The 19,195-nt window shown below is 32.2% G+C and overlaps 1 protein-coding gene across 1 annotated transcript; it reads left to right on the top strand.

Moving 5' to 3' along the window:
- Positions 1-5,106: 5,106 nt before the first annotated feature.
- LOC129976058 (juvenile hormone acid O-methyltransferase-like) lies at positions 5,107-18,322 on the top strand. The gene is made up of 5 exons (XM_056089413.1): positions 5,107-5,166; positions 9,827-10,126; positions 12,063-12,273; positions 15,919-16,066; positions 18,102-18,322. The coding sequence occupies exons 2-5, from the start codon at positions 9,837-9,839 to the stop codon at positions 18,263-18,265; spliced, it is 813 nt and encodes a 270-aa protein (XP_055945388.1). The 5' UTR covers positions 5,107-5,166; positions 9,827-9,836; the 3' UTR covers positions 18,266-18,322.
- The last annotated feature ends 873 nt before the right edge of the window (positions 18,323-19,195 follow it).

The raw sequence follows: 19,195 nt of genomic DNA, 5'->3' as shown, positions 1-19,195 counted from the left end.
AGAATTATTTACACTCAAAAAAATTCTACTAATAATAACGGAATAGATCTGTGCATATGTTGGCGCTTTACAGGTCAGATCGTTTGACCTAGAACTACCAAATTTCGTGCGGATATTTACTGGGGAGGGGGGATATATAACATGGATCAATATTTTAAAAATTTTAATTATATTGTTTTTGTTGCTTTTCCCCATTGGATTGAACTCCAGTTAAGACTAGGTAAGAGATAGGAGAAAGAGGGGTGCAGTAGCTTTTGAGGGTAAGGACCCCTAAGCACCCAAGGGCAGAAGTCTGACTTCTAGCTCAAATGAAGATGACACTCACACTCGAACTTGCACAATCCCTTTTTTTTTCTCGGGAGAGGGGAGTCTCTTTTACACACCTCACAGATAGAACACAGGGTAGAGAACAACCACCATGCCCGAACCAGGACTCGAATCCGAGACATTCAGATCACGGGGAAGACGCGCTACCCTTAGACCATGTCGCCGGCAAAATTTTAATTATAAATTTAACAAATTAAAAACTAAATGAGATTTTGGTATTTTTCCATTAAGATATAACGTACGTCGTTAGATGTATTAATAATTTTTTTGACAATATTTTGAAATTTAAAAAATTCCCGTTTTAATTATACCACTTTAAATGCTACACAAAGTTTTTATGAATTTTTATAAAATATATTTGATAAATAAAAAAATAAATTTGAATAAATAATAATAATAATAAGCAGATATAATTGATTTACATTTTAGAAATTAGAGATTTTATTGCTATAATGAAATTCATGCCGTTTTCAGTGCTACTTCAAATAATCGATCGCTTGATTTTCTTCATTGTTGAAAATAAAAGAAAAAGGAATTTGTTTAATGTCTGAAGATGTATGAATGTAATGTCTGAATGTACTGAAGATGAGTTTCATAAAAATGAAGCACTTTACTCTGTTTGGGTTATCCATATACACACAATGAACATAACATGTATAAGACTAATAAAATAACTGGCATTTAATGTTTATCACAATTCAATGCTTCAAAACATGTTTCTTAAAGAATCATAAGTAGCTTAATAGAATTTACTGAAAGTAATATAACGAATATTTCCAGTGAAACAGCTGATCGACAAAGGCGACTAACTTTCAATCATTTCACTAGACAGAGTTTAAGATTTCACTGTAAATCTGTATAAATAAACGGGCAGTCATAACTATTTTGTACTTTATTGAACTGTAACTATGCAATAGATTTTCTTCGTATTTTCTTAACAAATAATATGAACTGTATATTTGTTAACTATAAAGAATGTTTTTGTAAAAATTTTGTGACAATTAATTAACAAATTTTTAATGATTAAAAACTACGTTTTCCTCAAACATACGCATCACTGCCAAGAAAGTAACGTGAAAGTGCCCACGATTTATTTAGTCAACCGAATTTAAATCAACCAAAACAAGGAAAGTGAAGATGTTCGAATAGGAATTTTTGAGGTCATTGATATTGAAAAGTTTTTCTTGAATATTAAAATTGTTTCGAGTTTCCTTGTTATTTAATAACCTTAAACAATTAGCTTTTAACTGTCAATGGAGATTTATATTCATTATTCAAATAATAATAATTCTGATTATTATCATTTGAATACTGATAAATATTTAAATGATGAATTTTATTCCATGGCTGACTTTTATTCCATGTTGAAAACACATATTTAAATTACGTTCACGACTTTTGTATCATTTTTAACAATTTATAATGGCTAATTATCTGAGAAACAAATAAGATAATTTTGCTGTTTTGGTTTTGGAAATGTCTCTCTCTCTCTCTCTCTCTCTCTCTCTCTCTATATATATATATATATATATATATATATATATATATAAAGAGTGTATGGTAAAGTATCCAGTAAGCCCAGTGATAGAAAGCGATGCTTTTTTTCAAAGAATTAGAGTAAAATACAATCGAAACAAACACACAGACAGCACTTATAACTTATAAAAATAAATAAGACATAGGCAAGCAGCAAATAATTATTAATACATGGAGCAATATAAAACTATAAGAGTAAAACAGCCCGAGATGTCCTTGCATGAACAAAACTCAAAAACTCAAAAAGTGCATTGACTTAACCACTTAACTCTTTTATTTTCTTTACTATCAAATAAGCTTACACCTTCTATTTTGGGAATATTTTCTTATTTTAAATCAAATGGAAATCCACTGAATACTTGACTTATCTATGTATTCGAAGTCATTTTAATATTGAATTATAATCGTTATGAAAGGTTTATTTGTTTGCTTACAACTATCAAAATTCGATAAATCGATGCACATATGACACTCGGGCAAAACAATTAAGCGGTTAATTGGCTTCATCTCTCTCTTTCTCTGTCGTTTTTAGTCTGAGAGAGGAATTTCGAATTCTCTAGACGACTCCATATCCTCTCTTCTAACTGATACATCTCCAAAAATCTTGTATTTTCTAGAACCTGCAATTTTGTCTAAAAACTCACCAGATTCATCAAATGACCACGAAGCCTGGTTATCAATGGCATAAGGGTTTTTCAAAATTCAATAAAATATTTGCAAAACTATCTTCTTTACTATGAGATTATCTCCACAGGAAAGCAATATTGCAGATTCGTAACAATACTAACATATGGAGGCTGACACGTATATAAACTTGAATCTAAACCTGATATATATATATATACAATATTCGGATTCAATGTAGTTTCCTCAAAGCTGTAATACCCGAAATGGCGACAGCTGTCAACTAATATCCGCCAGTGTGTCCTTTTCTTCCGACATTGACTGCTGCATGCTGATTATCTTGTAACATTGCTCTGGATTGTCTTCAATTTTTTTTTATCGTGTTCGGACATGAGGTTATTTTGATTTGGGGTTTTTGAAGCCTCAAAATGCACGGTCAGAAAACTGACAATTTATCGCCTTTCAGGCATTAATTTTTCGCTTTTAGGGTTATTAGGAAATGATATTGTCACATTTGGCGACTTATCGCTAACAAGAAGTTACAAATTGGCGCAAAAGTCCAACATGTACCCGATTCTCCTGTCTGGCCAATAAAGGGTAGGGTCGTGAGAAGTTATCGCCTGAAGAAGCACAAAGAAGAAAACGGAAATCAATATGAAATAGAGAGGGAAGGTATATATATATATATATATATATATATATATATATAATTTTTAATTTTTCTAGTTGGCAAAAAAAAAAAAAAAATAGAACTCGAACGAGTTTGTGATGAAAAAAACAACAATCGCTTTTCTAAAAGGCGACGATTGCGCAATTGCGCAATGCAATAGTCATGTGATTTTTTCCAAAACAGTTTAAATCAGATTTTTTTAAAAAAAATCTGATTTCGAGATAAAGTTTTAGAGCTCAAACGATTTTCAGATGGTGGACCCCCCCCCCCCCATTGTTTTCTAAATATCGACTCATGCGTAATCTGACAGCCATGTAATTGTTTAAAACCAGCTAAAACTAGTTTTTCACCAAAAAAAAAAAAAAAAAATCTGGCCTCGAGAAAAAAATTTAAAAACGCGATTGATTTTGAGATATGGTTAAAAATCATTGCTTTTCTAATCGCGAAATATGAGTCATGTGGGAACATGATGTTTTTCTTTCAGACTGCACCACGTGACTTAAAGAAAATAATATTCTCACATGATAACTTGAAATTTGCGATGGCAGATTTCAGTTTTATTATTTACTTATTTTCTGAATAACTATAAATCAGTTTTCTAGATATTTTCATCGGATCTAATAACATTCTAACGGATCGTATATTTTTTTACCCAGTAAAAATTTTTCTTTGTGTTTTCTCTATTTCATAGCGACGGCTTTATAACAATCTCAGATTTACACAATGGCTTGAAACTAAATTTCACAACTATTTTAGATCCCACCAGCTTCTCGGTCTCCAAAGAGATACATTCTGTGCAATCTATTGGTTTATTTTAGACTGAGATAGTCCTGCTATTTTAGAAGATATATTCGTAGTTCTAATCCATCTTAAGTCCAAATTTAAGTACTTTCTTCCTAATATTTTTAAATATTATAAATTTATGCAAATATCTGTAAGTGCAGGAAGCTTGTTCTCAAAGCTCAATATCAGTTCCCCCCCTCCCAGCTTTTTAGGGGAGGGGGGGATATTTTATATACATATTTGAATTCATTTCTTATGGCGGAAGAACGAATATACTGTTCGTTTCAGTATTCTGAGACGACCACTTTTCGACGATTCTATCTCATTAAGGGGAGAGACAAGAAAGGATCAGCGCATTTCCGGAATTCTTCGCCATTTTTTGACCTTGATTTTCGCCTTAGATACTTTTTTGTTCATTTTTTTCCCACATGTATGTGAGAAACGTGTCGTTTCCGACCGCATTATTTTAATTCATTCCGCGAATAATCCGAGTATATTTTATTATTAAATGTAAGCATCTCCTCCTTCCACCTTTCCTCTCACCCCTATTTTGACGAATTAAACCAATCCTAACGCACGCGCAAAAGCGCGGATTGTTTAAAAATACGTTGTCAAACTATATGAGTCCAGGTCGAAAGGTCATGTTTCTCAGCTATTCAGATATTAATATAATTAAACATTTCTTTGCTAACAATATGTAAATTTAAAAAGAGAGTTTTGTACAACAAAAATAGAATTTCGGAAACATCTTTCACAAAATCAATTTTTTTCAAGACGTAGTAAAATTTTATAAAAGAGTATTCAATTCAGAAATTCTATTTCGCATCTTCAAAGCAAGTACTTAAACTTCATTAGTATTTTGTTTTGTTTATAAAGAATTTTAAAAAATCATTATAGAGTTATTGAATATAGATATGTATTGCACGTACATATCTACTTATATTTACCTTCATTCTTTCTGAAAAATAAAACATTTAACTCGTTAAATGAACTTATTTTGGATTTATCGATTATAGTGTTTACTTTCGGTGATTTTTCTACGAATTACTCAGGAATAAAATATGGTTATTTCCCTTACAATCGTAATACAAGGTTGTAAACAGTATAACTGATAAGGATTTGCTATATAATCAGTGAATACTCTTGATATATTATCTATATAGATTGCTATGGCCATTTAGTGGCCTGCAAGTTGTCAAAACCGATTGAAGCTGATAAAAGCATATGTAAGTGGATATTTCACCGTTATCTTTGAAATTGGAAATAGATAATTATTAATTGTTATTTTTTAAATTATAACGAATTTAAAAAAAATAATTAAATTACAATCATTATGTTCATTTATATATCATATAGTTATGTTTATTTTAACATATGGCTAGACCCTCGGGGGGGCACCTCGAAATGAGGATGAGATGCTTCCGGCATGGTGGTTGGATCTCGCCACCCTGGAGGGTATACTAATAGGTGGGGGATCTGGCTCCCCCCATCGATGACGGGACGTACTTCCTTCGGGGAGGGTTGTACCGTGGCCGGTGACGGCCCTTAGGACTCAACCACAGTTCCCGCCAATTGCTGTTGCGGCGGTCCGGTCATTCAGTTTTATGGTTTAAATCCGTGTGCCTTAGGGCGGGTCGGAGAGTTAGAAGGTTGACTTAACATATGGCTATGTTGAGAAAGAGCAATGTATTGAATTTTTGCATTCCTTTATATTTAAGAAGTTTAGTTATATTAACGTCACGTTTTTAAAGCAACACCAGGGCTATTTTGGGATGGTCTTCGTAATTTTGAAACATGGCCAGTTGACGAGGAAGGCACCTGAGCTGGCATGCCCTCACTAAACATCCACATCACACTAGCGGGATTATATTTAAGAAAGCGAACAGGCTGTATGCGTGCTTTCTATTCTCAGTGAGTAATTCTTTGAGTTCTATGACAATTCACCATCTTTTAATTGTCGTAGATAAGAGGGCACCTAATTTCAAAGTAGAAGTGAATAATATGATTTACGCAGTAGCCAACATATAAACTCACTGAAGAAATTGTATAATATGTACAATGAAAAATATAAAAAGTTTCTCATTTTATAAAAACAAACTGTAAGTCATGATTGCAAGTCATTGATACTCTTTATTTTGCAGTTATTGCGAAATGGTTGCATTCAAAATTCTGCATGCTGTTTCTTTATTAAAGTTACTTCTGTATTTAAAAGTTATGTTACTTAGTTATTTATGTATTATTTATTATAAAATAAAAAAAGTTTCTCATTTTATAAAAACAAACTGTAAGTCATGATTGCAAGTCATTGATACTCTTTATTTTGCAGAAATTGCGAAATGGTTGCATTCAAAATTCTGTATGCTGTTTCTTTATTAAAGTTACTTCTGTATTTAAAAGTTATGTTACTTAGTTACTTATGTATTATTTATTATAAAATATAAAAAGTTTCTCATTTTATAAAAACAAACTGTAAGTCATGATTGTAAGTCATTGATACTCTTTATTTTGCAGTTATTGCGAAATGGTTGCATTCAAAATTCTGCATGCTGTTTCTTTATTAAAGTTACTTCTGTATTTAAAAGTTATGATACTTAGTTACTTATGTAATATTTATTATAAAATATAAAAAGTTTCTCATTTTATAAAAACAAACTGTAAGTCACGATTGCAAGTCATAGATACTCTTTATTTTGCAGTTATTGCGAAATGGTTGCATTCAAAATTCTGCATGCTGTTTCTTTATTAAAGTTACTTCTGTATTTAAAAGTTATGTTACTTAGTTACTTATGTATTATTTATTATAAAATATAAAAAGTTTCTCATTTTATAAAAACAAACTGTAAGTCATGATTGCAAGTCATTGATACTCTTTATTTTGCAGTTATTGCGAAATGGTTGCATTCAAAATTCTGCATGCTGTTTCTTTATTAAAGTTACTTATGTATTAAAATTTTAAAAAATGAAATTTTAAAATTAAAATTTTTAACATGTTAATTATTAAAAGTAATTTCTTTTTATTTATCAATTATATGCTTATACACATTGATAAAATAGAGTGTAATTTGAATTTTAGTTTCCTGTTGTGCCTTGAACATAGTGATAATTTCTGCATTTTGCAAAATAATTCAATTCATTCTAAGAATATAGCGACTCATTTCATTACTTCCAGAAAGAAAAATTACAGATTAATGTAGGGAGACACTTTTTCAGAAAAGTTATTCGGAGACTTCCAACGAATTTGAAAATATTTTTTTTTAACGATCGAAATCAAGAAATGTGAAAATTCCGCAGCACCTAGAATAGTTTCTAAAACGAGATATTCGAGGACAAATGTACAAAGCAATGCTTTAAATTCAAATTTCTGAATTTCCTCTGGTTAATCAAATATAAAAACTAAAATTTGTTAATTTTTTATTGATTTTGTCTGTTTAACCTGTAACTTGTATACTTAATGTTTATAAACAAAATTGTTTTAAAGAATTTGGATATTTGTTGATTTTATTACTGTATAAAACCCCCCGGAGGCACCTCGAAATGAAGATGAGAAGCTTCCAGCATGGTTGTTTATTTTCGCTACCCTGGAGGGTATACGGTAAATATGGGTTCAACTAAATAAGCTTACTAGGAATTAAAAAGTTTATATATTACGGAATCCTACTACAGAGTTAACGTCTGTCAAAAATACGTGTTTGAATGCTTTGATGGATCAGTTTAAATTCCATTATAGCATTTAAAAACATTGTAATATAGTGTATCAAATTGAATTAAAATATTAATAAAGTTAAGGAAAAATTCTACGAAAAACAAATCAATATCATTAAAAGATTTTTTTATATATCTATTAATTAATGTAATCATTAATAGTAAAATAAAATTAATATAGTTAAAAAGATAAATTTTTAAGTTTTTATAATATAATGGAAATTGTATTTGATTTTGGAAGATATGGACATCAGTTTTCATAGCTAAATCATAATTATTACTTACCCATTTGAAGACGGTTAAGTCTATTTAGCGATCTATTAAACTTACTATTTGAAGCCTGTTTCTTGATTGCTTTTTGTATGTTCTTTCATCTGATTGAATACACTTTTCAGTGACACAGCAAACATCTCCAGAAATTTTTTAATGATATTTTGAAGCTCCATGAATGAGTTACAAAGATTCAAATTCAATGCAACTGTAAAAACGTTCAATGAAGTAGAGTGAAATTCGTGCGATGATTTGTTTACAGTCGACTGATGCCATTCGACAATAAGTAATAAGATCTATTTATGCGCCACATACGTTAGCGTTATATATATATATAGACTAGATGTAATGCACAACGTTACCCGTGGAAAAATTCGCTTTAAAGGTAAGTCTAGCCTCCTCCCGATACGACATGGGCGCGCGCTACAACAAACAAACGTAAAAATATATTTAGAAATCATTAAAAAAAAACAAACCCAACTACAAACAATTTTTATAGCACACATTCAGAAATATTTAGACTTTTTAGAAGGTAAAAATATGGTATGTGCGTAAACAAAACAATTCATTAAAAATATACAATAGAAAAGCTGTTTTAAAATTTAAAAATATATAAATAAGTCATTGTGTCCACTGTTCCGCCCTTGTTTATCGACTCTGTATAATCTGATACGAAAATAAAATTCAGCTTGCGTTATAATATTTCTTTGTAAACTATATTCTCCCTATATGTGGACATTCTTTCTCTGATATTCGCTATCCGAATGTTTCTTTCCTCAGCATTTTCACTACAGTGCAACAAACGAAGCGTTTTGGCATTTAATGTGCTTCGGCCAAGGTTGGATTTTCTTTTTCTGGGGCATGATGAGTTTTGAATCGCTGTTCAACATCAGACGTAAACAAAGAAATATATCACATATGCGTATCACAGATCTTGTTATTTGCGCATGTGCAATTTGAGGTTTTCGCACATGCGCGGATAAGCGCAAAGCACAGATGCTGCTGTTTTACGGATGCGCCAATCGCAGTATGAAAATAATTAAAATCGCAATTATAAAGCTCTTTTTTTATTTTGATATTTCAATATACTAAAACATTCCTCAATAAATACCATACAAAATGGTAGAAATATCTCCAATATCAGTTAAGTATTTCTTGAGTTGTTCCCTTTCAAACATACAATCGCTTTCAGGAGACTTCATTTTATATTATGCATAGATTTCAGAAATATTGTCACGTAGATACTTTAGTATAGAACGCTATGACACACACAAGAAGTAGAGCCAAACCACTTTATTAACTGAACTCTGAACTCAGAACACAGTGACTGACAAATCTTCTGCTTTTATACTAGCAGGGAAAGTTCCAGAATACTTTTCTGGAGACAGTAAGAAAAGTCCAGAACACTTGTCTGGTAAACTAAAGAAATCCAGAATCTTCTGGAACATGAAATAAAGTGAAACATAAAATCAAGGGATTAAATATTTACATATACTATGAATCGCATCGTCTCTAGCGGGATTCGAACTTACGGTCTCTTGATTATGAGACCAGTGCCATGACCATGGAGATTCGACTGCCTTTCTTCAATGCGGCAATGTACAAATGCCCCTTCATACTAATAAATTAAAGTACATTGCATTAATTGCAGTCAATTTGATATCATAAATATTATAATACGTTTTCCATTATTTTTTGCAAACATTTGTACAATCACTAATAACTGCACCCAAATACTATTTTTAAGACAGTCGCAGAATGACATGGCCATCTCGAGAGAATAGCTGGTGCAAAGTGAAAGTTAACTCTATACTCCACCAATGTAAAAATTTAATGCAATAAAGTTTTTCTTCAACTTATTTCCGTTTGGATAGTCTCTTATATTACATTCTTTTTTCTTTTATTTCATTTTAGATCTGTCAAAATGAATCTTGACGCTTATCTGTACAGTTCAAGGTCAATACCCTTGGAGAGTGCGCGTATGTTTATCGTGAAGAGGCTTCGAAACCTGGGCTGGGGCAAGATGGCTGATAAAGAAGTCGTCGTGGATGTCGGTTGTGGCCCTGGCGGAACCACAAGGAAATTGATCCTACCGCTGTTTCAAAACTGCCCAAGAATATTCGCAATGGATGCACTCCCTGACATGATTAAACTGGCCAAAAAGCAAAATTATAGTTCACAGATTGCATACAGCGTGGCTAACATTGAAGAATGGTATGTTTTAAACTATATATATAATCCCAGAAGTCAAAATATTTTTAACAAATTCAAGTATTCTAAGGGTCTACTTAGTTCATTATTGAATTGGACTTATGCCAACAATTGTTTTTAGACATTGGAGATGCCTTAAGAAGACAATGAACTTTGAAATAAGCAAACATGGACGAAAATATGAGGGTTTTTTTTATTATTTCGCTATCAAAATATATTTTAATATTCAACTAAAGTAGCATTATAAAATGAACTGTTTAATATATGAATATTTGAATGACGCAAAGGAAAAAGTATATTTTAATGATTTTTCTTGAAACGATATTGGATTTTAAATATCTTTGAAATATTCCGGATGTCTTAATTGTTTAAGAAATAAAATAAAATTGATAACAAAGATTTCTATCTGTTTTCTATATCTATCTTTTTTCACCGATAAAATATCTTAAAAGTCTATATTTGACGTACATGTTACACGACCTGCCGAGCTTTGATTCAAATTTTGGGTCCGATATTTAAATGAATGATTCGTAAATTGCAGAGATTGAGAATAGTAAATGTTTGATAAAATTGTAATTTGAGCAAACATTCAATGGTCTGAGTGGCTAATTTGATGGAGGAAGAGGTTTCAGTTGTTGCTGCGGTAGAATATTGTCTTGTTCCTACTTATTAGTCAACAAAAATTAGACTTAAAAATTATTATTTATATGGATTAAGGCAGCAAAATCAGTCACAACGTGTGGTCGAGTGATTGCACAAATGAATGGCTTACTTTGAATGTTTGAGACTTTTGTCTTGATGATGAAAGGTCGACAACGGCTGGAATATCTTCCAAACCGAAGTTTTGGCATTTGACATTGAAAGCTCATAAGTCAATATCTCGCCACACAGAATTATTTAACTATTAAACAACCGATGTTGGGAAGTTTTCGCAGTTGTGTATAATACAGGCGTAAATTTCATAACCAAGTTTTCGCAGTTTTGTATAATACGGGCGTAAATTTCATGACCAAGTTTACGCAGTTTTGTATAATACAGGCGTAAATTTCATGACCAAGTTTTCGCAGTTTTGTATAATACGGGCGTAAATTTCATAACCAAGTTTTCGCAGTTGTGTATAATACAGGCGTAAATTTCATGACCAAGTTTTCGCAGTTTTGTATAATACAGGCGTAAATTTCATGACCAAGTTTTCGCAGTTTTGTATAATACAGGCGTAAATTTCATGACCAAGTTTTCGCAGTTTTGTATAATACAGGCGTAAATTTCATGACCAAGTTTTCGCAGTTTTGTATAATACGGGCGTAAATTTCATGACCAAGTTTTCGCAGTTGTGTATAATACAGGCGTAAATTTCATGACCAAGTTTTCGCAGTTTTGTATAATACAAGCGTAAATTTCATGACCAAGTTTTCGCAGTTGTGTATAATACAGGCGTAAATTTCATAACCAAGTTTTCGCAGTTTTGTATAATACGGGCGTAAATTTCATGACCAAGTTTTCGCAGTTTTGTATAATACAGGCGTAAATTTCATGACCAAGTTTTCGCAGTTTTGTATAATACGGGCGTAAATTTCATAACCAAGTTTTCGCAGTTGTGTATAATACAGGCGTAAATTTCATAACCAAGTTTTCGCAGTTTTGTATAATACGGGCGTAAATTTCATGACCAAGTTTACGCAGTTTTGTATAATACAGGCGTAAATTTCATGACCAAGTTTTCGCAGTTTTGTATAATACAGGCGTAAATTTCATGACCAAGTTTTCGCAGTTTTGTATAATACAGGCGTAAGTTTCATGACCGAGTTTCGTCAATATACTTTTGAAATCGATGCTAGGAAGAAAATGATACAAGACTGTAAGGAACCGAATTAAAAATTGCTATTCAGCTGCCATATTTTAAATATTCGTCATGGTATTTGAAATCTTCTCATTTCAGGTCCTCTCTTGAGCGCTGGGAGAATCAAATAACAAAATTGGTGTCTATCCTTTGTTTTCACTGGTTGAAAGACCAGCGGAAAGCATTCCAGAATGTCTACAAATTGCTACAAAAGGGAGGAGAGGCAGCCTTTTTCTTTGCACTGCAAACGACATTCCATGCTACAATCTTAGAAATGCAAATGAGATCTAAATGGAGCCATTTATTTAAAGTAAGTGCATATTTATACTTACAATAGATGTCTAACTTTTATCTGTGTTCAGATGACAATGTTATTCTTTAAATTTATTAATCTTTAGTTTTAAATTTTGATTGCTTTGGCTTCTTACTTTCTTGCATACATAGTACTGAAAAAGTCTAGAAATCATCAAGATATTCAAACTCAAAATTTTGAAGAATCTCCATGTTTTAGACTTCCCTGAGTTCCAAAAACACATTTTTGAAAAATGTCCATCTATCTGTCCGAGACAAAAACAATTCAAAAACATTTGGAGCTAGACGGTTGAAATTTGCTGTATGGTCTTTACACTAAATTTGGAGATTTCTATCATAATTTGAGTAAAAGTTTGTCAGAAGAAGTTTGTCTGTCCATATGTTCAAATATAAGTTAATACAATAACTGTAAAACGAAAAGAGCTGGACAAAAGAAATTTTGTATTCGGATTTAGAGCAGACACTTATCAAATTTTGAGCCAAATCCAACAACTGGGCGATTATCTGTCGGTCTGCCTTTTCAGAAACATGTAAAGCGATCATTCAAAAACGTAATGACTTGAATGTAATAAATTTTGTGACTACAAATGCAGTTTTGTGTCATGTTTGCATTTTTGTTTCAATTGGTTTAGAAAAAAACGTGTATAAAACACAAATTCAATTTTTGGATACTATTAACTGGATGGCAGGGATTATTCATAAAATAACTCGCCAAGGATGACATGATAGATTTAGTAGTAATGGTAAATTCACGCTAAATGTCGATATTTCGTAATTATTGTACGCCACTGCCATGTAAGGCATTATCTGGCATGACAAATTTATTAGGGAGTATGCGAGAAAGTATTGAGAAGACCATCACCGCTGGTTTCCTATACGAAATATGCTAAGAGAAAGTATTATAATTAATCTCGAGATTAGACGAATCGCCTCCTTTCAGATTTCTTTGAGTCCGAAGAACACATTTTTGGAATTATGTAGGCACATTTTTCTGTGGACGCGATAGTTAAAAATGCTTTGGATTAAATAATTGGAATTTGAAATGTGATCGCTACATCATATGTGTAGATTTTTATTGAAATTTGAAAGACATTCATTCAGCTTCTGACTGTCCGAATATAAATTAACTCGACAAATGTAATGAGCAAGATGAATAAAGCGTTTTGGACACATATTCAGTATATGATACGTAAATATGTATCATTTATACCAAGTGCGTCAAGGGGTTAATCTCATAAACATATATATTATAATCTCATTAACACAACGACTTTATAAAAAGAAATTTGTTATATAAGTTTTATTTATGCTTTATCAAATTTTAATTTGATGATGATGTCGCGTCTGCCTTACCACGGAAAGGGGTTACAATAGCTTCTGAGGGTAAAGACCCCTGAATATTCCAGGGCAGAAGTCTGACTTACAGCTCACATGAAGATGACATTCACACACTGGTTTGCACAGCCCCTTTTTACGGGGCGGGGCTTTTTCACACACCTCATAGATCGAACACAGAGTGAAGGAAAACCATGCCTGAACCAGGACTCAAACTCGGGACGTTAAGATAACGGAGATGATGCTATATCTCCAAGCCAGGACGTCGGGAAATTTTCAGTTTGTCAAGAAAGAAAGTGTCCCAAACTGACAATTCTATAACTACGGAATGCAATTTACTATAACTACAGAACACAAACTTTCATGCGATGGACACTGAAAATAAAAATGTGAGTATTCATTCACGGCCTTGTCCAAGGTCCACCATTTAATGCAGAGAAATGATAACACCGTTGCTAGATGATCATGGAAAGTTTCGGAGTATCACTTTCACTTGGTGTAATATTTCCTTGATTTTCCAGGAAAATATTTATCTTTAATTTATAGTACGAATCAATAATGTAATATTTTATGAGGTGCGAAATCAAAAATAAAACACTGCATAATGGCTCTGACTGCGAGTTCAAATAACAACATTGCCAAAGACATAAGCAACCTGTAAAATCTTTTTTCCTTTGCTGAAATCGGTCAAGAAAAATATTATTAAAGGAATTGAGGTAAAAGGAATAATACATTTTGTAAAGCAATATACCAGGAATTTGTAATAATGTTTTTCTGCACACTCAGTCCCACTGTATTGAAGAGAGATTTAAAGATGTTTTTTATGGATGCTGAAGATAATGCATTATTATTTTAAGATAATGCATTATTGAAGATCAATGGCTCCGACATTGACGACCAAAGAGAAGGTTCTGAATAATATAAGAATTGTAGCTATATCTTTACTGAAAAATAGATATCCAATGATTCTACAAAAATATCATTGTTCTGTCCTGTCGGAAAATATACAAATATATAATTTCAAAATGGGCATTTAAAGTCTTCATGTATCCATTCGATGACGAAAATGTATCTCTCCATAGAATATTTGGAAGGGCAATAAAAAAGTTCGGTGAAAAAGCATTTCTAATGGTGTCTATTCAGCCAATTTTTTTAACCATACTCTGATAGGTCAAGAGACTGTATTTGCAATCAGTCCGATTCTTTAACAGTATTTTATTTGTCCGGGCCAGGATAGCCTGGTTAATAGGGCGTTGGACTCTCATCCCTTGGGTAGTGAATTCGAATCCCGCCGACCGAAGACTCTCCGTGTATAAGGTGGCTGGCTCACGCATAAATGTGTCGTAGTCACAAAGTCCTCCAAGTCGAGACAATACCACTGGGAATACTGGTTCAGAGGTGATCGTTTTCTGATTCAGGTCTAAATAACGATCTGTGGGTGAGTGAATGAAATGTATGACAGAAATCTACCCCGTAAAAAAGTGTTGTCACGCTTGAGTAGCTAAGTCATACTCTTGGCCTTAGATGGGACTACTGAAACAAGAGATGTTTAAAATCGCTGACTTTGCCAGCGGACATATCTATGACAAGTGCCATAAGAAACAACAAAATTTTATTTGTCCTCCTCATGTATTCTAAGAGGAAAACAGTTCCAAAATTTGATAAAGAACGCTGTATAAAATTAAGTATCAGCAGAAAAATTTCAATAATGAGAGATTTTGAAATACTTAAGTCACAAACAAAGCTTACGAAGTTTCACCAAAACTGAACACATTTTTTTTATTGCTGGAAGAATTTACATCAAATTTCAAATATAAGTTTATAAAATGAAAAATAAAAGTGCAGCTAAAATTTATAAATTCCTAAATATCCAACCAATAATTTGCAACAAAATAATAAATATTGTTACGGAAATTCCAGGGTTCTTTTCACGATTTGTTGGTCGATGAAATAAACAATCCTTTAGTAACGAACAACGATTTTTATTAAACACGAAGACACTATTACAAAGACGACAAATATACAGTAAAGACGTATGCACACAATACACAGTTGCAGTACACAGTTACTGCAACAAACATTAGCCCAGAAATAGTAATCGGTAGTCATAACAATCAAAGCACACAAAGCGGCTATACAGAATTCAGCAAGAGGAGGGAATCTGCGTAGCTACTGTCTCTCCAAACGTCTGCAATTCATCACTGTCGCCTCGCTTTAGCTGTAACCAACTGCCGTCTCAATGCCGAAAATAACAATTGACGACCAACTGCCGAAAATAACAATTACAAAAAATCGTCTTTCATTTCAGGAAGTTGAAAACTACGTTCCAGAATCTCAGTACAAAGGGCACGATGCTTCTTATTACAAGAAAATGCTGGAAGATATGGGATTTGAGGTACTATATTGTAAAGGCGAAGAGAAAATTGATATATTTTCTTCTGAGGAAGAATTTCGAGGTAATTATTAAATATAAAACAATTTTATTTCGAAATGAATATTTTTTCTTTAAAGACTTTAAAATTAATCTATTAAGTGCATTCTTCTGCAAAAGTATTTCTTAATGTCCAAAACCTAATAAAAAAAATTCACAAATTAAAAGCCCAAACCTAGTTATAAAAAACCCATTCTAATATTCCCATCAATTCATTGTTTATTCAAATTTACAAAGATAATTACAAAATTTTCCCATATAAATTTGTTTCTGAAATACTATACGTAACCATAAACGGCTACTCCGACCACCCGAAGGCACACGGACAAATCTGAATAAACTGAATACTCGATACGGGGGAACTTGTAACCCCTAGAGGGCGCGTCCCCAGGTGACGCTCCTTTGGTTCATTCATTGGATAATAGGAGGGAAATAAAATACTTCTCGCGGGCCAACAGGTAGAGGTCCAACCTCTTTGTGACAAAAGCGATATCCCTGTGGCAAGTGCAATATACCGTGATTTTTCTGCAACTTCCAAACATAAAGTCCCAGTGGGCAAGATTGCCTCTAACTTCACGAATGAATTTATCGCTATCAAAGAAGTTTTGACCAAGTACCTTGCGCAAGCAACGCAGATTCCTTCTGATGATATCGCGATCTTCTCAGATTGCAAATCCGCTTTAGAGACTATTCGGGGTGGAAAGACAAGGCTTTCCCAGAATATGAATGCTCTTCTGTTCGCTATCTTGGCAATGAAGAAGTCGTGCACCTTGCAATGGATCATAGCCCACGTGGGCATTGAGGGAAACGAGCAGGCCCCCACTCTTGCCAAGCAGGCCAGAACAGTGGATTCCACCTCCTATCTACTAATGTTCTGGATGCTAATTCCATGGCAAGACAGAGGCCCCGAGCCAATCAAAAGAAATTCTCCCTGACAAATCTAAATTATAAAAGAGACATTACAACCACAATTGCATGATTCGGAACAGGGCTCCTGAGGAGCATAAGGATGATGGTTCCAGACTCTATGAAGAATGCAGACACTGTCCAGACGTACAGCTGTATCCAGAGCATATTTTTAGCTGCTGTTCTATTATTTCAGCCCTTTTCTAAATAGACATTGACTGCCCCAGGGATGTTCTTTATTCCGATAAACTGAAGATTTGGCCAGGGCTTTCTGCATGCTTTCGACCCAATCTAATCCACCCCTCTTTTTTTTTTCTTATTTTTTATTCACTTGTCACACGACAACAACAACAACCCGATACCACGACAGCAATGGCGGAAAAGGGCCATCATCGGCCCCAGCACAAACTCTCACAAAGAGATAACATTCCTTCGTAGGTAAGGGGTAGCTGACTCTACATCATTTCGGTACTTATTAGGGTAGTGAGAAAGGTTATTTAACTATAACCGCCCAAAGGTTATCTAACTATATACAAGGCCGATTTATGGATGAAGACAGATATACGCGCCTACAACTGTAAAAAGGTTGTCATTCTGTGTATAAGTTATTGTGTTGTATTGTTTAAGTAAATCAAAATTTTCGTCAAATTTCTTATTAAATATAAAATTTTAACTTTGAAAAACTTTCTAAGTAAATATTTACACTTAAGAAATGAGTATTAGATGAATTTGATTGCTCCAGATCCAAACTCCCTCCCCCCCCCCCCTCAAAAAAACCTGATTATTTCATTAAATGCATATATAAGTATATTGTATGTACATATACATAAAATATATTTGTTCCCATTAAAGGTCAATATGTAAGCCAGTGAATATTATCATGTCAAAAATTTAATATGAGAGGCAGTATTCTAATACCATTTTTGAATGCACAAAATTTTTTTGAAGTTGCCTTGATATTTTACAATGCATTTTCGGTTTTAAAAATATTCTCAGTATTCATTTAAAATAAAAATTTTTTTAATTATGAATGATAAAAAAAAACAACAGAAAAATCTTTTAAATTTAAACGTAAAATTCTGCTTCATTGGAATACCGAAATGTGTGTTAAAAAATGAATTCAAATTTTATTTGATGCATTGCTTTCTTTATAGAGTTCTTCACTTCAATCTGTGTTCTGAGAAAGCACGTACCTCCGGAGCAACTGAAGGAGTTTGAGAACGATTTTATTGAAGCCCTCATCCAAAAGAACGGACGAATCAGTGGAATTCCATTTCATAAAGGAAATTTTATCGAGATTGTCGCCAGAAAAAAATGAATAATTAAAAAAATAATTTAATTGAGTTTAGTCAAAAAATAAAAATATATATATTTATTTATAAACATTTTATACGCTTTTAATACATGCAATAAATTACCGCTTGTACGTATTTCAAGGGACTGACATAAAAATTATATAAAATAAAAACACGCATAATTCGAAATTTAATAAATGACTTTGTTATCGCATATTGAATACTACTTCTGCAAACTCATTTAAAACTTATAATTTTTTAAAGATAGTACTAGTATTTCTAGAACAATAACTAAAATTTAATATTAAAAATGTATCACAAATCATAAATATTTACGCATAAATCCTGTATCTGGGTAGCAAGATAATGCATTCAAGGTGATGCAATCTTTCCTTACATTATTTTTTATATTTTACTCAATACTATAACAAAGGTAATGAGCACCAAAATGCCCTCCCCCCCTAAAAAAATTCTATTTAGTACAGGGGGCATGTACACAAAAGTATTTTGCCAATACAATAATATATATTAAAAATATACTTAAAAATATTTTTTAAAAGCGTAAGAATATCGGAAAAGATTGTGTGAGAATAAGATTGGTGTCAATGAAAAGATAATGTTTAAAATTTTATAAAGGTAAAAAAGACACATTTGAAAAACATCGCATTTCAAATTTGAGAGAAAAAAACAAAAAGTTTGATTAGTCTTTAATGGGGTCCGGGGCACATTTTGAAAATTTTTTTTATTAATTAGTTTAAAATTTTGAAATTTTTTTGTACTGATCAACCATCTTATTAATAAGCAAAATCACAACACAAAAGTTTTCAAAAAAATTTTTTAAACTTAAAATTTAAATTTTTTTTAAAAAAAGTGACGTTGTTTAAATCGATATAACTCAAAATATTTTTGATCAAATTTCAAAATTTTTTCATTAAATCAAACACAAATATATA

The sequence above is a fragment of the Argiope bruennichi genome, chromosome 7, assembly GCF_947563725.1.
Source record: "Argiope bruennichi chromosome 7, qqArgBrue1.1, whole genome shotgun sequence".
NCBI lineage: Eukaryota > Metazoa > Arthropoda > Arachnida > Araneae > Araneidae > Argiope > Argiope bruennichi.
Note: the sequence above shows the minus strand (reverse complement) of the source record. Positions and strands in the feature narration are given on the sequence as shown.